The sequence below is a fragment of the Stylophora pistillata genome, chromosome 1 (genome assembly GCF_964205215.1).
Source record: "Stylophora pistillata chromosome 1, jaStyPist1.2, whole genome shotgun sequence".
Lineage (NCBI taxonomy): Eukaryota > Metazoa > Cnidaria > Anthozoa > Scleractinia > Pocilloporidae > Stylophora > Stylophora pistillata.
This window is the reverse complement of record NC_142519.1, coordinates 16,544,389-16,567,175: the sequence shown is the minus strand read 5'-3', so window position 1 is coordinate 16,567,175 and position 22,787 is coordinate 16,544,389. Positions and strand designations below refer to the sequence as shown.

At 38.7% G+C, this 22,787-nt stretch overlaps 1 protein-coding gene across 5 annotated transcripts in view; it reads left to right on the top strand.

Annotated features, from left to right (window-relative positions):
- Positions 1–22,141, top strand: part of LOC111338042 (echinoderm microtubule-associated protein-like 2) — a 23,583-nt gene extending 1,442 nt beyond the window's left edge. For 2 of the 5 annotated variants that reach the window (XM_088761050.1, XM_088761044.1), the window contains exons 2-25: positions 890–1,123; positions 2,116–2,367; positions 3,327–3,529; positions 4,861–4,958; positions 5,360–5,532; positions 6,374–6,430; positions 8,660–8,780; positions 9,112–9,261; positions 10,108–10,177; positions 10,564–10,665; positions 11,137–11,235; positions 11,579–11,713; positions 15,547–15,646; positions 16,211–16,257; positions 16,332–16,454; positions 17,069–17,233; positions 17,526–17,657; positions 17,929–17,999; positions 18,522–18,613; positions 19,310–19,407; positions 19,729–19,816; positions 20,234–20,329; positions 20,648–20,778; positions 21,137–22,141. In XM_088761050.1, the coding sequence (XP_088617176.1) occupies positions 937–1,123; positions 2,116–2,367; positions 3,327–3,529; positions 4,861–4,958; positions 5,360–5,532; positions 6,374–6,430; positions 8,660–8,780; positions 9,112–9,261; positions 10,108–10,177; positions 10,564–10,665; positions 11,137–11,235; positions 11,579–11,713; positions 15,547–15,646; positions 16,211–16,257; positions 16,332–16,454; positions 17,069–17,233; positions 17,526–17,657; positions 17,929–17,999; positions 18,522–18,613; positions 19,310–19,407; positions 19,729–19,816; positions 20,234–20,329; positions 20,648–20,778; positions 21,137–21,271 (2,925 nt within the window). In that variant the 5' untranslated portion in view covers positions 890–936 and the 3' untranslated portion in view covers positions 21,272–22,141. Of the gene's footprint in view, positions 1–889; positions 1,124–2,115; positions 2,368–3,326; positions 3,530–4,860; positions 4,959–5,359; positions 5,533–6,373; positions 6,431–8,659; positions 8,781–9,111; positions 9,262–10,107; positions 10,178–10,563; positions 10,666–11,136; positions 11,236–11,578; positions 11,714–15,546; positions 15,647–16,210; positions 16,258–16,331; positions 16,455–17,068; positions 17,234–17,525; positions 17,658–17,928; positions 18,000–18,521; positions 18,614–19,309; positions 19,408–19,446; positions 19,692–19,728; positions 19,817–20,233; positions 20,330–20,647; positions 20,779–21,136 lie in introns of those variants that run through there. The other 3 variants (XM_022944444.2, XM_088761060.1, XM_088761063.1) reach the window with 3 other exon arrangements.
- The last annotated feature ends 646 nt before the right edge of the window (positions 22,142–22,787 follow it).

The window sequence follows — 22,787 nt, the reverse complement described above, 5'->3', positions numbered from 1 at the left end:
AATTGTTGATGATTCCATATCAGGAATGAACAAGTGAAAGTACAAGCTTTGTTTAGCAACAGTGGAGCACCCTTTCATGTAGTTAGGTTGCATCCATTGCATACCCTAAATTTAGTAAGTCTGACAACCTGTTATCCTGTATCATTCTTCAGTTATTTACCAAAGACGAGGTAAATATTGTTTGATAAACCCAGGACAAAGTCATGCAATGATATTTGCTGGTCTTGAATAGAATAACTGTTTTAAAAGTTATTCTATTCTGATAATCAGGTGATTATCAGAGCAATTGCTTCTTCTATGTTTTGTTTTCTTCTTTAGAAGCATCCTAAATTCTGTAGCTGCTTGAAAATTAATGCTTTTAACCATAATCACCTTAAGTGGAATGACTGTACCAAGATTTGATTTAATCTTTAACCAGGACCATCTCTGTAAATACTTAAGCAATATTACTATACTTAACCCTTTACACCCCAGCATCAGTATGCAAATTCTCTAAAGTGTTATGTATAAATTTCTTCTAGTGTTTACAGGGAGAAATCATGAAACAATCAAGAGCTTCTTGAGTTTGCGATCATTTCCTTTAATCTCACAAACTTAATAGTGATTCAGGGGTGATATTATAAGGAGAAATTAGATGCTGGTCATTATTACAGGTCAAAGGTTTAAGGAAACTTACAGTGCCCTTACTTGTTTATTCAACAATCGAGAAAAAGATCCATCCTCCTCACTCAAGTTACTCACTTGAAATTATTGTATGGTGAATTACGCTGAAACAGTTATTGTTTAAGTTTTCAAATTTGATTGTTGTCTCAAATGTACTTCATGCTATGGAAATTATAAACACCGCTTAACTCCCTTCAGCTATTCCAACAAAATTCTTTCCCAACAGTTAACAGTGGATCAAAAGGAGGAAAATGAAATTGACTTACCTAAACAATGAGCTCTTCAAGATTTGTGACTAAGATTGTTGGAGGAAAATTGGTTACAGTTCCAGACCACCAAGGTGTACCATCATCACGGCAGAGTACCCTCAGTGCTACTTATCCATGGGGAAAATATGATCCTAGTCCAACATTTAAGATAGGTGGCAAGGCATACCCTGTCCTCCCTCCTATTACTGAGGGTAAGCAATTACTTTAAACAGTTCTAGTGTACTCATGCAAAAGATTGATTGTTGAATTTGAATATCAAAAAATTAAAGCTTGCCTGTACATTATGTAATATAAACTAAGGAAAGATGGTAACAGTGTTTTTATATCACTTCTAAATTTTATGCCTCACCTAAGAACTATAGCCCAAGGGAAAAGGTCGAAACATTATCTTCGTTATTGGACTAATAGGCCGAGTTTCTGTTTGTAGCCATTATTGTCGCGAAATATATTATTTTTCCCCGCGCGAAAAAAAAAATTTCTGGCGAAGCAATTTGCTGACACTGTCAGCGTGCACTATCGGGATTTTGAGCACGCTTACGTATATTGAATTTGATTGCGCAATTCTGCTAGCTATGTTCTAAAAATGTTTGGTCATCACACTTTTCAAAATGACGATGACAATATGTACACCACTTTCGTAAATGGCTGCCAGATTAATATTCTTTTGAGATAATGTATTCTTTTGAATTTTGTACCGGAGAACGAGGCCAGAGGGGCTAATTTAAATCTAAACAAAAGAATATTAATTCGGCAGCCATTTATGAAAGTGGTCTATAATTGCGTAATTATCTTTTTCCAACTTTTCATCACATTTGTGCATAATGTACATGAAAATGAACTGAGTTAGTTTAGAGGTGCTGCAGCTTCCCAAGAATGTGGTAAGCCTAACACTGGGAACTGGTGTCACATGTCAGTTTGTTGAACATTGTCTTTTATTAAAGGATTAAATTTTTCCTCTGGGAAAAAAAAAAAGCTAATCAGCAACTTGATTTGGAGTTGGGCAGGAAGAAGCTATCTCATGGATTTGCCAATGCAAAAATCCAATTGTATCCAATTCATCCTTTTTAGTGCTTCACACAGTTCTACACTTATTGTTCATCCCAATTTCTGATGGTTGCATAGGCACTAATTTCTGATCTTCTCTACTCTATCTTATGTGTCACCTCTGACCAATCAACTTCAGACAGCCAACTTTCCCAAAGAGTGGCAGATGCTCTCAAGAATATCAGTAAACAGAAACTTTTAGATGTGAAACACAAGTTGTCTCTTCTGGACAAGGACCGGTCTGGCCGAATTACCACAGAGGAACTCAGACGAGTTCTCCTTTATTACCAGATACTCATTCTTGGTCCTACACTGACAGCTCTTGTCAAGAAGTTTGAAGTTGATAATGGCCTTGGAGTTCTTCATGAACCACTAGCCCGATATTTGTTAGGTGATTCTTTGCTAAATGTAGTGAAAGTAAAACTATACTTTATAACTGCTATGATAATCATGTCAGTATCTTCTTTAAGGCCACTTGCCATATTCAAAAAACTTGACCAATGTTGTCTTGCTTTTGTGAACAAGTACTATTTCAAAAATGAGTGCAAGGGTTTCTCGGGGGTTTCCAAACACTAGAAAACAATAAAGGCACTGGGCCTGCAGCCTTGTGCTTTCATCAGTCAGTCTTGCATTTGGAAACCTTGATGAAATCTATTGCACTAGTTTTTGATATAGCTTCTCAATTGCACCTCATGAATAAAAGAAAATGGAAATATTTACAACTTTCTCATATATTTGATACAATGAAATATATGAAGTTCATATATCTACTGTGAGGATCGTGCATCATATGTTTCTCATATATTGCTGGCAAGTTTGTTGTTGTTATTTAAATTAAGAAATGAGTTCACTAGAGTTTGGTGCTTTATCAAACTCATGGATAACACATCATTCGACCGTTACATCGGGGTTTCAAACCACATGCACTCGATGAAATTGGCGTGTCTTGGTTAGATGATCACATGAATAATTAATGAGTTTGAGAAACTCAAATCAAGGTCTCTAACATATCAAGAAATTCATTTGTTGAAAGCTGGACTTTACAAAATTGCATTCACTGATGTGGTGTTGTTTTGGAAGGATAATGATGATAAATATTTTTCAAAATACATGGAAAGAACAGATTGTTGCTTTAAATGTGTAACAAACATACCCCAGGTCAATTTGCTTGAAGTCATTTTGTGTTTATCTGTGTAACCCTTTAATTTTTCCATTTTCCAAACTGAGTAGCATCAAATCATAAAATAAGTTTAACACATGAAAAATCCCTAATTTACTCTTACAGCAGATTGAAGGCAGGACTTTTGTGTTCAAGTGATGTTTTTCTTTTTTTTTTTACGAAACCTACAGACTGTCATGGATCTGAGGATTGGCAAGGGAAAAGCAAATTGAGCGCTGTTGGTTTGTCAAATCCTGTACTCTCCAACAGTATTTCATCTGCCAGGAGTAAAAATGATGCCCAGCTGTTGCTAGAAGTTGAAAATGAGCTGATGCAGGTGAATGGAAATTTGGATGGCAATGAACTGAAGTTTTCATGTCAGAACTGTGATAACGTGAGAACTTTATTTTAACCCTTTAACCTGTAAGAGTGACCAGCATCTAATTTCTCCTTACAGTATCACCCCTGAATCACACATTAAGGCCACGAGAATAAAGGAAATGATCACCGACTAAACATGCTCTTGATTGTTAAACAAATTCTCCTTGTTTGCACCAAAGGAAATGTATAGAGAACAGTATGGAGGATATACATGCTGATGTTTGGATGTAAAGGGTTGAAGGAAAATAAGTGATGCAGTTATGTATCAGATAAGGTACTTTGCTGCATTTGCTATGCACAATTTGTAAACCAAATTATAATAATTATAAAAACTGTTGTTGGGGTATCAATTAAAGGATTGTGAAAGTTAAGGAGAGGGTATTGTTCACACAGGGCTTCTGATAAAACGTGATGGTGCAATTTCACACAGTCCACCTCAAAATGCATCCAATCGCACAATTCATGAAAAATTGCATAATTCTTAAAAAATTGCAAAAATTCCACAAGGTAAACGATAAATTAACACTTTATCTTAAAAATGCCTTATTTACATGTCGTTTCAACAGGAGTTACCTTAAAAAAGACCTGAGAACATTGTCAGAAGGTTAATATTGTACATACAATCAAAGTTCAAGGTGTCTTTTTCGCATGTCTGGGGTCTGGTACTGGTTTGGGTCTGGAACAATATTGGACGCACGCAGCCAAGGTCTGAGTTGCATGATCTGACCCAGACCTTCGCTGCGGGTCTATTATCGCATCCTGCAGCACACACGCTAAAAACCGTTTAAATTGCAAAATATCTGCACAAGTTAAGAAAGAAGATGTAGAAAATGGCTTTCGTGTCTTCCGAAGAGTGAAAAATGTTTTCTGTCTTTAAAACCTAACAAAACAAGCATAATTTAAAATAGTGCAGAAAAAAATTGCACAATGTGTATAAAACAATCGCACAATTTACATCTTTGTATTGCACCCTATCAGGAGGCCTGTTCGCAAGGTAAGCTGCTTTGTAGCGTCCAGATCAAGAGATTTAGGTTCTAACCTTGCCCAGGGCGTTGTTGCGTACTTTAACGACACACATACTCCCAGACTGCTTCTTTTCATTTCCTCTCTACATTTCCTAAGGTGCTGGCATGGATGATTAATTTAACACTGATAGTAATTGCATTTTCTTCCATTTCCCTTGTGCCTTCTTTGAAAACATCAAGAATTGTTGTAACAGCCATTTGGAAAAGAGTGCATCAGTACTATAAACATGTCATGCTGGGTTATTACAGAGCATGTTCATCTCTAGAATCACGCGTCTTGAGCAATTAAACTAAACTGGTTTCATCATTTATGGTTTAGATGAAGGTGGAGTGTAAACATCACAATGTCCACCTGAGTCGCTCCTTGTTGGAAAAACTACTTGTAAGGTTTGATACAGAAGGAGATGGTCGTGTAGAGTAAGTGTATACAAACAGCTCACTAATTTGATGTTATTTCTTAATTATTTGGACTGTCAATGGTGAACATGAGTCAATCAAAACCATTTGACTGATCTGTAATATAATTTGAATTTCTTGAAGACCAAAAGGAGAAATTTACAGTGATCCTGTTTGAATCATTTTCAGAGTTTTAATAGTTACTATTCATAGTCACAGCTACTGCTTGCCATCAGGGACTCAGATAAGAAATAGGTAGATAATGCAGGGCATACCAAACACACTAATCATTGTTTTAAAAATTGAAGGTAAATCCAAATAAATTTAGGGTTTATTTGAATAAATAATTTCAGTGCCATCATAAAATTGCTTGCAAAAAATTCAGAAAGTGAACTTTCATAATTATTTCCAATTGTTTGTAGTTGGACAGATATGTCAAGATTCCTTGAAAAGGCCATGTCGGTTGTTACTCTTGGAAACTCTCTGAGATCAGGAGAGAAACAGCTCATCAAAAATAATGGCAGAACCAGTGCTGCAGTGGTAAAAAAGCAAGACAGCAGCTTTACAACTACCACAGAAACACAGAACAGCTTAGGTGAATACTTGATGCAGTATTTAATTGATAAAAAATTCTATTTAGTACAGTTAAATGCTTAGCACCTACTGATCAGATGTTGGACCTCCTAGCTATAGGAAACTTGGGATTAATGTCAGTGTCTGAACAACCCTACACTTACCCCCTACCCTAGCACAACATTAACCCTTACTCAGTTATTACTTGACTGTTGTTGGGTTGGGGGGGGGGGGGAGGGAGTGTGTACTGACATTGACCCGACACTTGCAGTGTTGTCAAGGTAGTGTGTTTACTATATAAGATCTTTAAGCAAGAATGTTTTTTTGGGATCAGGTAGCATGTAGCAATCATTTGATTTGTTCATAGACAAGTGTTTCATTGCTTTTCTAACCATTCTTGAATCCTTGCATGATTAGGGTTTGCACATTGGAAAAATGATAGCTTTTTTTTTTTTTTTTCGAATGGCAAGAACTTGTGAACCAAGCTGATTGTGCTGTGTGAACAAGACTACCTTGCATAGCAATTTTTCTGTGTCAGATTTTAATCTTTACCTTCAAGTGTTTTTAAAACAATAATTCTCATTCCTTATAGTTGTAACTGTAAAATAGATTTTGCTAATATTTTGCTCTTGATTTACATGTTTCATGTAAAAGAACATTGAGCCTATAATCTCAGTTGCCACTGTGTTTATCTGGCTAGGCATAAGTAATAATCCGGTGACAGCATTAAAAAATGTTAATGTTAAATCCCAAATTAGTTTAACATCTTGTAATCTTAAATGTTAATGATTAGACATGAAAGTAATGAGCCAAGCACATAATAATTGAAAAATACTTTTAAACTTATCAAATGTAAAATACAGATCACAAGGCAGGCTTTCCAAGGAGACGCAATTTTAAAAGGACTTTAGAGGATGAAGGTATTGATCAAATAAACACCCACTATCCTAGATTTTTCTGCTTCTTCTGACACTATAATTAATCAAGTTATGTTTTACACTATAACTCTTTCTGTGCCTCTCTTATTTAGTGATCTGAATGATTCAGTGGAGGGCTGTTGGTTTATCAGTTTTTATCATAAGAACTGAAAAACCAGCGGCCATTCAATCATTCACTGTTACATGTTTTACCCTATTTAAATAAAGTTGATTTTGATTATGATAATGATTATTAATATTAATATTGAAATTGATATTGTTTAAACTATAACTCTTTCTGTGCCTCTCTAAGTTAGTGATCTGAATGATTGGAGGGAGGCTGGTTTTTCAGTTTTTTTTATAAAAATTGAAAAACCAGTTGCCATTCAATCATTCACTGTTACATGTTTTACCCTATTTAAATAAAGTTGATTTTGATTATGTTAATGATTATTAATATTAATATTGAAATTGATATTGTTTAAACTGTAACTCTTTCTGTGCCTCTCTAAGTTAGTGATCTGAATGATTGGAGGGCGGCTGGTTTTTCAGCTTTTTTTATAAAAACTGAAAAACCAGTTGCTATTCAATCATTCACTGTTACATGTTTTACCCTATTTAAATAAAGTTGATTTTGATTATGTTAATGATTATTAATATTAATATTGAAATTGATATTGTTTAAACTGTAACTCTTTCTGTGCCTCTCCAAGTTAGTGATCTGAATGATTGGAGGGTGGCTGGTTTTTCAGTTTTTTTTATAAAAACTGAAAAACCAGTTGCTATTCAATCATTCACTGTTACATGTTTTACCCTATTGAAATAAAGTTGATTTTTATTATGATAATGATTATTAATATTAATATTGATGTTGATATTGTTTAAACTGTAACTGTTTCTGTGCCTCTCTTAGTTACTGATCTGAATGATTGGAGGGCAGCTGGTTTGTCAGTTTTTTTTATAAAAACTGAAAAACCAGTTGCCATTCAATCATTCACTGTTACATGTTTTACCCTATGTCACACCATACCACATGAAGGCAATGCCAAAACTTCATTTAATTAGATAGCAACATTACTAAAATAAACTAAGTTCATATTTAATATTGATATTGTTAAAACTGTAACTCTTTCTGAGCCTCTGTTATTTAGGGATTTGAATGATTGGAGAGCCGCTTGTGAATCAGTTTTTATTATAAAAACTGAAAAACCAATGGCTTTCTAATCATTCATGGTTGTGTTTTACCCTATTTAAATAAAGATGATTTCAATTATGAAAACGATTATTAACATTATTAGTATTGTCATCATTATCATTATTACTATTATTATTATTATTATTATTATTATTATTATTATTGAAAGGGGTAAAGTCTTAAATTTGTATTCGTGACTGATATGTAACTTCTCCTCACAATACACAACAATAATTCACCAAAGGGGTAAAGTCTTAAATTTGTATTCATGACTGATATGTAACTTCTCCTCACAATACACAACAATAATTCACCAAAGGGGTAAAGTCTTAAATTAGTATTCGTGACTGATATGTAACTTCTCCTCACAATACACAACAATAATTCACCAAAGGGGTAAAGTCTTAAATTAGTATTCGTGACTGATATGTAACTTCTCCTCACAATACACAACAATAATTCACCAAAGGGGTAAAGTCTTAAATTAGTATTCGTGACTGATATGTAACTTCTCCTCACAATACACAACAATAATTCACCAAAGTGGAGGTGAAGAGTGGTGGATATTTACTGAGCCGCATGCCATCAAGACAGTACTGTCAATTTACTTAATGGGAAATAGAGTTGACCTTACTTAAATGTCAAGGTATTTATAAATTCCCAACGGCCAAAACCAATAAAAATTAATCATAACTTCCATGATCTCATTCATAAGTCTCCTAACTGTCTGTCATACAATTCTTGTAAAGTTAGTTTGGAGAAGTTGGTATTAGACCAACCAGTAATCCCTGAATTGATATTTTTCTATATTCTCATCACTTGTCTGCTTGACATTGTATTGATACAGTAAGGAGATATTCTGTATTGGTCACTGATAGGAGTTAGAGGGTTAACACCGAGCTCATTCTCATCATTCACCCTCCAACTTTAAATTACGTGTTCAAATGTTTATTGAGGATTCAATAATTGTGTCAAACAACAGCTATCCATCTGTGTGCTCTGATAGCTTTACTAGCTTCATTTATTTTCTTTCCAAGGACCAGACCCTGAAGTACTAACGCTACGAGGTCGTAATATCTACTTATACCCACCTGATGAGTACCTTGACATAGACACATCACCACACCCCCCTGAGGAAAAGCTGCAGCTGGAGTGGGTGTAAGTTATATGCTGCGTTCATTGTTTTCGTGTGTATTCATTGAGTTTTATGTGCGAGTTGAAAGAATTTTATTGTATTATATATATTCAGCACTTTCTTATTGGGTGTCGTAAAACCAAAACCTGACAGCTTGTCAGAGCAAAATTTAACGCCACAATGAAGAAAGTAAGGTAAAGTGCGTTTCCGAGTAATTGGCGTCATTATCACGTGGGTTTACATAACGCACATGATACATGCCACGGCCCACGTGACACATACATGCAGCTTTGTTCATCCGATTCCGCCCAAGAAAGTGGTCAGCCGAACTGTTTTCTTGTTTCGGTTTTTCAGATACGGTTACCGCGGCAGAGACTGCAGGACTAATCTGTTTGTGTTAAGCTCGGGAGAACTAATTTACTTCACTGCAGCAGTGGTTGTGCTGTATGACGTACCCAACCATAAGCAGAGGCACTACACAGAACATACGGACGACATCAAGAGGTAATCCTCTTTAAATTAAGTGGTTCCTCGGTAAATAGCATTATTCACGTTCCTGTACAGTAATCTATAAGTAGCAGTGCTGGCTAGTTACTGATTGTAACAGCTACAAGCTAAAAAGCAATGCAGTAGCATAAGCGACTTGGACTATTTTCTATTTCCCCCTGGAGGGGTTGAAAATCGCCAGGTTCACCTTTTCATCTCGTCCGGTCTCCCTGTGGGTTTGCAGTCACTGAGTCACTTATTTATACACCTGATTCCGTTTGTTCAAGAGGCGGTTTGCATCTTCTAGGATCAAAGGTTAATTTTGGTTTTGATTTCTTTTCTTTGAAAGCCTATTTTTTCTGTGTAAAGCGAAGCTGAATGTAATGAAAGATAAGCAGAAAAACTCTCTGTAAAGTTATTAACCCAAGGGTAGCTTAATGGTGTTTTGAACAACGCAGTCTAGGTAGGGACACCCCGGTGAAGTTCATCCTTCCCTTCCCAATCAATGATTTGAAGTTTTTTTCTTTCTTTCTTTCTTTCTTTCTGAATCACATAAAGGACAACACTGGTTTGATAAATACAAATGAATAAAGGGGGTAAGTTTCTAAAGAAACTGTGGTGCTGCGTCAGTGGGAGTAACAGGATAGTTTTGGTTTTATCAAATGAGTTGATAAAGTAAACTGGCCACTGAAAAGAGTTTCAAAGCTGACGTTTCGAGCATTAGCCCTTCGTCAGGGCGACATACACCCGATGACTAGAGATTCGCAATTCCTGAATGGAAATTTAAATAAAGTACCAGGAAGGAATGCAAATTTCCGTGAAATTTTCCAACTTTTAATTTTTGTACCGATATGTTCATTATAGTTTGTGTGTTCACCCCGATAAAGTTACAATAGCTACAGGACAAGTCAAAGGACGCGGTGATGACGCAAGGGTAAGTGTCACCGATCACCCTACATCTTCTCCTGCCCGATCCCAGTAAATTTCCTTTTTTAAATGTTTTGAGAAGTGAGATTATTGATCAGGGCTGGGTTGTGCAAAGCTTGGTTAAGATAACCCAAATCTGAAAGCTTCAAAAGAAAAATCAGTATAATTCTATTTGTCGACAATTTGGATGCTCCTGAAAGAGGAGAGAAAATTATCGCGAAAACGAGTTTGAACGGAAGAAAAAAAGAAACCCGGATTAAAATTTAACCTTGGGTTAGCGCGTATCGACCTTCGAACAACTGGGTCCAGGAATAATCATCAGTTCCCATACACGGTTCTCAGTCTGAGAATTAGTTCAACTTTTGTTGTTGTTTTTGTCTTTTCAATTGACAGTCGCATATCAGAATTTGGGATTCCAACTCTTTAGAAACAATTTGCGTCATTGGACTGGATCATTTCGAAGACGCTGTCTTTGCTCTTGCATTCTCTAACAAGGTGAGCCATTTCAGGGTTAAAAGACAATTTTCTTTTCGTTCAAGCCCATGCCAAGTCACATGTTTCTGCCATTGGATTTGCTCGTAATCACATGCTTTTAGCAAGGATGGCGTAGTGGTGGGAGCTGCCGCCTCCTTAGCCAGCTTGCAAACGGCTACGTGTTTTTCCAAGCGCGAGATTCAGCGCGGCATATTGACGCCATATTGGACGGGTGGAAGATTTGGAACGAGTGACAAAGTGAGGGGGAGAGGAGAAAGGGAGAAAAAACCCGTCCCATATGGCGACTGAATACTTGCCGCGCTAAATCTTGCGTATGAAAACACAAATTACCACCTGTAAGCAGGCTACCACCTCGTTCCAATTCAAATACTAGACACCTTTTAAATATTATTTATTATTATATTTTTATCCTTTTACTTATTTTTCTTTGATCAAGACAGTAATGCTGCGTTTCTGCTTTTATTTCAACAGAGAAGCCAAGGAGAGTATCTTGCATCAGTTGAGGATAATGAATATCACACCATAACCGTGTGGGACTGGAAACGAAAGAGAAAAATTACTTCTGCTAGGGTATGAGTTCAGAAAAAAGCGTTAGTGTGGGTGTTTGTTTTGACTCAAAACTATTTCACTGACTGCGTTTGATTGTCACTAGAAGTTAATTGATATCCCTGAGCAAGGATCTCGGTATCTCAGCCGTCTCTTTGAGTAACAGCTCTCAAAAAAACGAAACAAAGAGAAAAATGAATTAAATCAAACAAAAACGACAAACAAGAAACACTAAAACAAACGAGAGGTTAGAGATCAGTTACTGCCTACGAAGCTCTTTTCATTTCGTGTCAAAGGAAACGCCATGAGAAACTGAATAAATCTGAAACTAACACATTCGAAATAAACCAATTTCTTTGGATATTAGGGTAACATGGACCAAGTGTTGGCGATCAGCTTCTCTCCGTTCGAGAGCCAACAGTTTGTGACGTGCGGTAAACAACACGTGTCATTCTGGGAATTAGAAGAAAACAAACTGAAACAGGCGAGAGGAAGGATGAGTGTAAGTCAACTGTTTATCTCATTTTCCTATTGATGAGGGGGAAACGAGAGGAGTAACGAGAAGAAAACAAATTGAAACAACCGAGAGGGAGGATGAGTGTAAGTCATCTTTGGAGACCCAGGGGCTGTGAGTTGATTTCAAGTTAGGGCGGAAGAGCCCTGGGGACATTGTCTTATAAGACTATTTCCAAACGGTCGCAGTCGTTCTTTCATCAGATTGGTGCCAGATAATCTTTATGTTTTTCTGCCCAATCAGAGTGAAGTGTGCTTTAGAGTCCTTTCGTGTGTTTCAACACGCACATATCCAAGAAGCGCAGTATCTCGCTTAGGTTGTTTGGGGCGTGCGACGTAGCCTTGCTCTAGGTGAAAAGTGTCAGTTTCAGCACACATTGTAAGAGAAATCGATCAGATTGTCCGCAAAAATCTCACCGGAAATTATACTGAATACTTTCGCAGGTATCACAAGAGAAAGTGTATAAAAGTTTGCGAGGTTCGTATAAAACACGATGGTTGCAGGCGTTGATATGTCGCGTTAAACGAGATTTAAGCTCAAATCTTTCTAGATTTTTTGTACAATTTGCTGTGAATGAAACTTTACCAATCTCGTGAAGTTATTTCGTCGCACGGGCCACGCAGGTATGTCGAGCAACTGGCGCTTATGCTTACGTAGCTTTCTGTGCGCGCCAAAATCTAATCTTTGCTTTGTAGTAAAGTCTTTCACAATATGGCCAAACTTGCAGAGAACGTTAAGTTCGTGGACGACCTCCAGCAAGCGCTTACAGAAAGCTTAGCTGTGTTTCCGGTTAGCTAATTTTAAATCTGAACAAAAACTAATTATTGAGAACATCGTGGGAAGGTGAGATGTTTTCAAACAGTTACCGAAGGGGTTTGTAAAGAGTTTAATCTTTCAACTGCTGCCTAGAGTGTTCAAATTCTTGAGCTCGAAAGGCCACGGATTCTCTTCTACTCCCTTGGTCATTGTCATTTCACCTCATTTGTCGATTGTTGAAGACCAAGTTAAATACCTTTGATCGTTGAGAATCGATGCTGCTTTCATTGGGGAAAGCAAAACCAAAGACAAGGAAATATTGGATGGAAAGGGCGGGTTTGCTTTATTGTAAATGTCAGCTTAGTCCAGGGTTATCTACCCACATCTAATAAACAAAAGTTTTCACGCTCAGCTTTTCTTTTTTTTTTCAGGCGAAGATTAGATTAGATTTTGGCGCGCACAGTAAGCTGCGTAAGCGCCAGTTGCTCGACATACCTGCATGGCCCTTGCGACGAAATAGCTTCACGGGATTGGAAAAGTTTCAGTTACAGCAAATTAAAAACAAAAAATCTACACTGGTAGATAGATTTAAGCTTACATCTCGTTTAACGTTTAAAGCGACATATCAACGCCTGCAATCATTATGTTTTATACGAACCTAGCAAACTTTTGAACACGTTCTGTTGTGATACCTGCGAAAATATTCAGTATAATTACCGGTAAGATTTTCGTGGGCAATCTGATCGATTTCTCTTACAATGTGTGCTGAGACTGAAACTTTTCACCACGGGCAAAGCTTCGCCGCACGGCTCAAACAAATATAGCGAGCAACAGAGCGTCCATCCTCGGAGACCCAGGGGCTGAGTGGATTTCAAGCTAGGGCATGAAGAGCCCCTGGGGACATTTTCTTACAAGACTAGTTCCAAACGGTCGCAGTCGTTCTGCCATCTGATTGGTGCCAGAAAATCTTTGTGTTTTTCTGCCCAATCAGAGTCAAGTGTGCTTTAGAGTCCTTTCGTGTGTTTTAACACGGAAATATACTTGTAGCCCAGTTGCTCACCATGTTTGTTTGGACCGTGCGACAGAGATTTTCTTGTGAAAAGTTTCAGTCTCGGTACACAACGTAAGAGAAATCGATCAGATTGTCCGCGAAAATCTTACCGGAAATTATACTGAATACTTTCGCAGGTATCACTAGAGAACGTGTTTTAAAGTTTGCGAGGTTTGTATACCACACGATGGTTGCAGTCATTGATATGTCGCTTTAAACGATAAACGAGATTTAAGCTTAAATCTTTCTAGATTTTTTGCATAATTTGCTGTGACTGAAACTTTGCCAATCCCGTGAAGTTATTTCCTCGCACGGGCCACGCAGGTATGTCGAGCAACTGGTACTTGCGAAACGTTCTGTGCATGCCAAACTCTAATCTCATCTTCGCTCGAAAAAAAAGAAAAGCTAAGCGTGGAAATATTTGCTTATTAGATGTGGGTAGATGACCCTGTACTACTAAGCTGACATTTGCAATAAAGCAAACCCGCCCTTTAAAAATATTTCTTGGTCTTTGGTTTTGTTTTTCCCACTGAAAACAGCATCGGATCGATTCCCAATGATCAAAGGTATTTAACTTGGTCTTCCGCAATCGACAGACTGAGGTGAAATGACAATGACCAAGGGACTGGAAGAGAATCCGTGGCCTTCCTAGCTCAAGAATTTCAACACTCTAGACAGCAGTTGAAAGATTAAACTCTTTCCAAACCCCTTCGGTAACTGCCCGAAAACATCTCTCCTTCCCATGATGTTCTCGTTAATAAGTTTTTGTTCAGATTTTAATTAGCAAACCGGAAACACAGCTAAGCTTTCTCTTAGCACTTGCTGGAGGTCGTCCACGAACTTAACGTTCTCTGCAACCTTGGCCGTATTGTGAATGACTTTACTACTAAGATTAGATTTTGGCGCGCAGAGAAAGCAGAAAGCTACGTAGGCGAAAGCGCCAGTTGCTCGACATACCTGCGTGGCCCGTGCGACGAAATAACTTCTAGTGATACCTGCGAAAGTATTCAGTATAACTTCCGATAAGATTTTCGCGGACAATCTGATCGATTTCTCTTACTTTGTGTGCCGAGACTGAAACTTTTCACCTCAAGCAAATCTCTGTCGCACGGTCCAAACAAACATGGCGAGCTACTGGGCTACTAGTATGTGTCCGTGTTAAAACACACGAAAGGACTCTAAAGCACACTTCACTCTGATTGGGCAGAAAAACACAAAGATTTTCTGGCACCAATCAGACGGCAGAGCCACTGCGACCGTTTGGAACTAGTCTTGTAAGACAATGTCCCCAGGGGCTCTTCATGCCCTAACTTGAAATCCACTCAGCCCCTGGGTCTCCGAGGATGCAGAGCGTCTTGTCTATGTCCGTATTAAAACACGCGAAAGGACCCCAATCCACACTTCACTCTGATTGGGCAGAAAAACTCAAAGATTTTCTGGCACCAATCAGATGCCAGAACGACTGAGACCGTTTGGAACTAGTCGTGTAAGACAATGTCCCCAGGGGGCTCTTACACACTTCTGATTGCAAGAGTATTCTGTTTTCCACCACCTAACCTGTTTTTCAAACTCATCAAAACCACATACGGTACAGTACATCATAAAAAATTATTTAGAATAGCACAATTAACGCGGTTTGAAGATAGATTGATAACTTTACACTGCAACTTTAATCTGGGTGTTTATGGAAAGAAGTGGTGGAAGCAACTAAAACGACTTCCCGCCAAAAGTCACATAACCACTCCCAGGTCCCAGTGGTTAGAGAAAAACGTTTTCCACGAACCTCATTTCACCTAGCCAGTGGCACTCAGCCCGTGGCAAAATAGTACCTAGTGTGTTTGTAGAGCTCTTGCAGCCTGCAAACATCTAACACGCATCTTCTAGATCGCAATTTATCCGAGGATGTTGTTTTCTAGCTTTCGAGCTTCCAAGACTATCAGCCATTTGAAAACATGGATGAAAAGACATCTCCAAATAGCCCTGATGATACCCTGTTTTGATTTCATTTCAACAGAAAAACCGCAGACCAAAGTATGTGTCATGCATCGCTTTCTCCACAAACGGTGACATCATTACAGGAGATACAGATGGCGCCATTAGTGTTTGGCCCGAGGGTTTGTATTTTCTCCTCTGTCACATTTTAAACGATTGAAAAATGCCAGGAGTTACATAGCTTTTTGCTTAATACGGAGCCTAACACCATGTACCTTAGTATTGAACACTTCAGTAATGATACATTTTTGCTTTGGTGCAAGTGATAAGTTGTAGTTCTTCACAGATCGCAGTTTTAGAGTAACCTCAGGGATCAATCATTCTTTATCGGGGTTGGAAGAGGGTTTTTTCAGCGAGGGGGGAAGACCAAATGGTTTTCAAGAAGAACGAAGGGGGGATCAGTCTTCGTTTACAGAGTTTTAAAGGGGGACTATAGAAAATTGACTTCTGATGAGGGGGAACATCACATTTGATTGTGACACGACCAAAATCCTTCGAATGCCCTCCCCCCTCCCCACCCAGGCTATAATTTATTAGCGACCCCTGATATGAGAACTTATTAGCGACCCCTAATATGAGAAATTAAATTTTACCCTTATGAGGGTTGGGGAGCAGTTTAGAGAGAAGGATGAAATGATAGAAGGGAAAGATGAGAGTTTCTAATTTTTTTTGTCATCTTTTACCAGAGTCCAATCAAGTTGCTGAGGAGCTTGGAGTAAGGAACGCTCATTCTGTAAGTATGAAATGTGAAACGTAGTTTGCTTATTTTTCGTATAAATTTTTTCACGAAGTTTTCCGTATTTCTAGGGCCCTGTTTACGCCTTACTTGTTCTACCAAACGGTGTCATACTCTCAGGGGGAGGTGGTGAGTCGACCGTGAGAGCCTGGAGCAGAACACCAAGATTAGTCCCGACAAATGTGGAGCTTAAGGTTGGTAGGGAAGATGATGAAGTGAAGTTTTTGTGAGTGTTGCGATCTTCAGAAGGGTGGATACACTTTCACAGGTTTTCCTCTCTCACCACTATTCTTGTAATGTCTTCTTAGTCTATCTGACTCTTCTCTGTTACCCACTTTTGCTCCTTAGAAGAGACAAGTGCTAAGGGGCCGACCATTTAACTTTTGAGAGGGGGGATGGGTGATTTCTGGTCATCAAGAAATTTTTTTTCTAGCAATCTGCTGGGCAGGATATTTTTTTCCGTTTTTTTGTTACATTTTTTCTGTTGAATTTGGGCTGCAAGCAATTTTTTTCTTCCAACAAGTGCTTGCAGGAAATTTTTTTTTCAAAATCACCCACCCCCCCCCCCTCAAGAGTTAAATGGTCGGCCCCTAATAAACTGCCTTCCCCAAAATCATGAACACAATGAGCAAGGGTAGGGCTTGAACACTTTACCTCTGATCTTGAGCCTTAGTGGCACATTTACATTTCATAACCTGGGACCAGCTGACCCGGTGGGGAGTGAGGATAACTACTTAGGATTTCCTGACTGTATGTCCCGTTGCTTTTACAGATAATGTTCGAGCTGTTTACTGATTTCTTTCGGTAGATGCCTCTGGAAGTGAGCGGAGTGCGTTGTCTTGCCTTGGGGACTGCAGAAACTCATAAACTCTACATCGGCACAGTGGACAACAACATCTGGTGTACATCACTCAATGCAAGCTTAGAATCGCCTCTCGTGGGCGCCGGTGGCAGACTTGTCAAAATTATGGAGGTTGGTAATAAAGAATCTTGTGGTGTGAATGGTGCTACAAAGGTGTGCGCTGTCAGGGAAACTCAACCGACCACATGCTGATTGTTAACATTGAAATGAGGTGTTTGTGATCAGTTCAGCTGGTTAGGTTGTGAAATTGCTCTTGCTTAAAGTCATTATCATCGTTACTATCGTTATCGTTATTGCTGTCGTTATCGTGATCGTGATCGTGATCAGAATGCGAAATTTATTCAATTATGCGATTCTATTATATATACTTTTTTCTTTCTCTTATTATCAATTTGTTTTATAGGGGCATTGTCAAGATCTTAGAGGACTAGCTACTCATCCCAGCTCTCCGTTGTTTGTCACGGCCGGAAGTGATAAGATTGTACGATTGTGGAACGCCGCTGAACGTCGGGTCCTTTGGTCGAACAACAAACTGGTAAGTGCATTAGTGAGCCCATCGTTGTATTTCAATCCATATTTTAAAAAAAATCAAGAAAATCATTATTTTTAAGTTAGAGAGCTAACACTTAGTCATTTGTGTGTGTGTAAAACCTAAAAAATTCCCAACTGAGTTACATCTTAAAGCATTCAAAAGGAATTAGAGATAATTATAAGACCGGACATAAAGCCTGGAGGGCAAGTTACTTTTTGATAGTTTCTTCCAGTATGCCCGTTTATAATGAAGTTTTCACACATTTTTTCCCCAGACTTCAGCGATGCAAGCGGCAGCTTTTCATCCTGACGGTAGCTCCATTGCTGTTGGCTTCACGACAGGGGGGTGAGTTTGCATAAAACTTGGTTAGTATTGGAAAATAGTCTGCGAGAGCAAGTTGTTCTGTTCACATATTGTTATGAATTCATTAATCATGGGGTTTTGCCTTTGGCCAGTTGGTTCAACGCGATTGAAAAGCACTTTAACTTGTAACATCTAATTGTTAATTCTCCTCTCCACCTGCCATACATTTCCTTGTAAATTAGTGACAAGAATTTGGTGTTAGATCAAGATAACAACTTTCACTTGATAAGTCTGAATACTCTCATCACCTGTTTTCTGGATGATGTATGAATATGATTGAGAGAAGTTACATGTTTATCACTTCTGGGAGTTAATCTAAAGGGTTAAAAACATTTTATTAGGTCCACAAAAGTCAACAACAATCTGTAACTCAAGGTTACGTTTGATTATGTCTGAACTAACCAGTGACACTCGACTGAACGACTTCAAATTAGTGCACCTGAGGCTTATCAATTTCAACACAAATGTCACCCTAATGGTGCAGCTTTTTGTGTCACTTTTCAGGTGGATGTTAATGAACTCGTCTACTGGAGATACCATTTTTATTCGAAAATCTGAACCTCCGGAGAAAATATCAGAGATTCAATTTTCTTCAGGTAGAGTGTGAGCTAGCAACTTTGGTGAACTATTCAAAAAGATAATTTTCACCCCTTTTTAGTCGAGACTTGTACCAACTGTAAACTTGGTTTTGAGATACAATGAAATATATGAAGTTCATATAATTTGTACTGCGGTATTAGATACAGGCCTGATTTTCGCTATTGCTTAAATAGCGCTATCTACTGCGAGGATCGTGCATCATATGTATCTAATACCGCAGTAGAAAATATATGAACTTCATATATTTCATTGTATCTCATTTATCACTTTCACGGGTTTATTACGAATCAACTTAACGGCCTGCTCCCAGTTGGCTTGTTAGCTCAATTGGTAGAGCGCTGCACTAGTATCGCAGAGGTCAGTGGTTCGAATCCCGTACAGGCCTGATTTTTTCAGGTCTGATTTTCGCTATTGCTTAAATAGCGCTATCTACTGCGAGGATCGTGCATCATATGTATCTAATACCGCAGTAGAAAATATATGAACTTCATATATTTCATTGTATCTCATTTATCACTTTCACGGGTTTATTACGAATCAACTTAACGGCCTGCTCCCAGTTGGCTTGTTAGCTCAATTGTTAGAGCGCTGCACTAGTATCGCAGAGGTCAGTGGTTCGAATCCCGTACAGGCCTGATTTTTTCAGGTCTGATTTTCGCTATTGCTTAAACTTGGTTTTGTTTCATAATTAGATGGAAGTCATGTTGCCCTTGGTTGTCATGACAATGACGTCTACATATACGAATTGCGAAATGAGGGAAGGTCTGTGTCTCTTAAGGCTCGTTGTAAGGTAAAAACTCGAGAATTTGTTTGTCTTTTTTTTTTTTAGTTTTGCGGTGACTGTCTGGTGCTTACACAGAACCCAACCATTAAAATTAAGGACTAGAGATACGGCAGCTTACAAGTTTGGTGTATTTATAAATATCTGTTGTTAGGCACCTTTCATCAACAAAATGAAATATGGACTATTGCATATTCTATTTGTGACAGGAAATATGAACTTTCAATTGTGTGAAAGTAAGAATCAAAATTGAGTACTCCGTGTTGTTCTAGTGTAAAGTGATCAGAGTTTTTCTTTCCCCTTCACAAGTTATCGTTGTGTTTCCTGCAGGGTCACACAAGCTCCGTTAGTCACCTGGACTGGTCCACAGATGGGGAAAAACTTCAAAGTACCTCAAAGGATTATGAATTGCTTTTTTGTAAGGATTGCTGTTGATCCACAATTTATCACATTAAAATCGTGAAAGTGATTTTTTAATGATTGACTCTAACCGAATTATTATCATTACCATACACATCAACACAGTGACTGCCGTTACCTATTGTTGCTACTATTGTGGCTAAATTTACTCTTTTCATTACTGTTACTGTCGAGACCGTTACTATTACCGTTGCCTTTACTGTTATCGTTACCGTTATCGTTACCGTTACAGTTATGGATACCGTTATCGTGATCGATACCATTATTGACACCGTTACCTTTTCCGCTACTATTACCATTGCTGTTCCCATCACTGCTTGTAATTTTTTCTACCAGAAGTGAAATTTGTTCGCGAACATGATTATTCCCCAGTATGTCAAAATGATACTCAGCCAAATTTTCTTTTCATCGTCAGGGGAACCTCTGCAAGGAGAGCAAATAACCCAGACAGAGAGCATGCGCAACACAGAATGGGCCTCACACAACTGTGTATTGGGTTACTCTGTCATAGGTAAGTAGCATCTTCACTATGTGGGTTTGGTTTGCCATGCGTTGAGTAGTAAACATCGTTAGCAGAACTTTTCAGAATAACCTCATTTTAAACGGGCGTTTTCTGCTATGAACAATGCGAAATCCTCCTTTTTCACGGTGGAAAGTGGTAAATTAACTTGCTTGGTATAGATAATCGCGAAATTCGTGAGTAATATAGATATATTACTGGTGTTGTTTCCCTCGCGTCACCGTCGATATTTGACAAAAAAAAAATCGCACTGGGCGATGGAAAACACAAAGACCAGCTTTATTGATCAGTGTATCTATTGATCCGTAGGAATTTGGCCGGACGGGGCAGATGGAACTGACGTGAACTCTGTGGATCGCTCTCATGGAAAACAGTTGGTAGCAACGGGGGATGACTTTGGCAACGTTAATCTGTACAGATATCCTTGTGTCAATAAAAAGGTAGAGCTCGTTGAAGTTCATTTTTTCGGCACCCAGACTTCGCGCTATGGGTTTCTTTTCTCCTCTTTTCGCTCGCTCAGCGGTCTAAGCGGAAAGAATATTGCCTGTATAGACCACTTTCATAAATGGCTGCCGGATTCATATTCTTTTGTTTAAATTTAAATTAGCCCTACTGGCCTCGTTCTCCAGCACAAAATTCTAAAGAATACGTTATCTCAAGCGAGGCCAGTAGGGCTAATTTAAATTTAAGCAAAAGAATATTTATACGGCAGCCATTTATGAAAGTGGTCTATTCCGTTCTTAAATCTGTGGATTTTTTCCATTTTGTTTTTAATTGCTTACGTTTGCTTATGTTTAGGCTGAGCCGAGAATTGTCCAAGGTCACAGTGCACATGTCATGAATGTTCGATTCCTTCACGATGACGTCCGACTGATCTCCGTTGGTGGTCGGGATGCGAGTACACTGCAATGGAGAGTTGTAAAGTCTGCGTGATCGTCCCAGAGGCTATGTAATGGGGAGGAGAGCCTTTGTCGGAGGTTCTTGTAAATTAAATTGATATGAGCGAAAGAACATTAAGGCCAGAAGCAAGTGTATTTATTCTCAAGCAATCCTGATAACGTAGACTAACTTTAGGGAATGTAACTTGTCCATGATTGAGAAAAACGTTTGATGAGTTTGCTGCCAAACCATAACAGAACGAAGTACACACGAAACAGCAAAATGTCACTGGTTTTTAATTAAGCTCACCAGGAGTATTGTGGTAATCTCATTAGTCTCATATTGGTCTCTAAAAGCGAGAAAGATTAGAACAATCAGTACCATACGAAAGAGGACAGCGTAATGGCGGTCTTAGCGTGCCTCCCTCTAAGACGATTGGAAACGAGTAAGGTCTTGTAAGTCACCGAGACTTTATCCCCTGCACTGCCACGCTGGCGTATTTTGTTGTATTCCTTCCTGATGTTCTGGAGGGGAGAGACAAATGTCTAATCAGGGGGAAGACAACATGCAAGAGTAAGAGAAGGGGGGGCTATCCTTTTTTTGTAAGCCCTACCCCCCCCACCTCCATACAACCAAACTAAACATGACCCCTATCACGAGCTTCCTATGCCCCAATAAACTCACTTGAAGTGAAAGCGATTTCAATCCGAATGGTTAGATCCTCTTCTTTTCGTGCTCGTGACAAACTGATATCAATCTCACCTTATTTCGGGGTATTCGTCTTCCGTAAAAGTCTCGTAAATGTTTACGTACGGTATATTTCATAATCCATTAAAATTAATCGTTCGTCAAGCTATAAGTTGTGCATATGCTTCGGTGCTTTCAGTATCTAGGCAAAAGTTTAATAAAATCTATGAAATCAAAGTGAATCGTGCATTCATCACTGAACATCAAAAACGTATACGTGAAGGTGGGAAGCGTCAGCTTTTTCAGAGTAGAGTAGACATTTGTATTTATACAGGCTAGTCCTTCAGGGTAGTAAACACTGGTATCAACGGGGGTCCTGTTACCTACCCATCCCACCCCAGGGGAGGACATCCATCACACAGTAATCTCGTGCGTGGAAAAACAACGTCTCCTGCCCCTAACTCGGCAGGAGACGTGACCTCCATTTATTCGTCCCTATCCGAGAAGACTAGAATATCTAACCATTTCTTGACGTTATAGAAAGGTAGCATATTCTTCTCAATTTTTTTAAGACCCTGAGTGTTGGTCCGGCCGGGACTCGAACCCTCGACTTCCCGCACAACAGTCCAGCGCTCTATCCATTGAGCTAACTGGGAGGCGGTTTGCGCGGAGAGGGAAAAGAAGGAACGGTTTGAAAAGGTCTGTTAAAGTGATTCTCAGGGTTCTTTTTGGGGTTGGATAGGGGGTTCTCCCACAGCGCTTTTCGATCTAATGTCGCCAAACCAAACGAATCACAAAGGCAAAGGACTTATCCCAAGAGGTCAACACAATGAAAACTCGTGTTGAACTCCTTACTGAACTTCACTTCCCTCTCTTCCGGTTG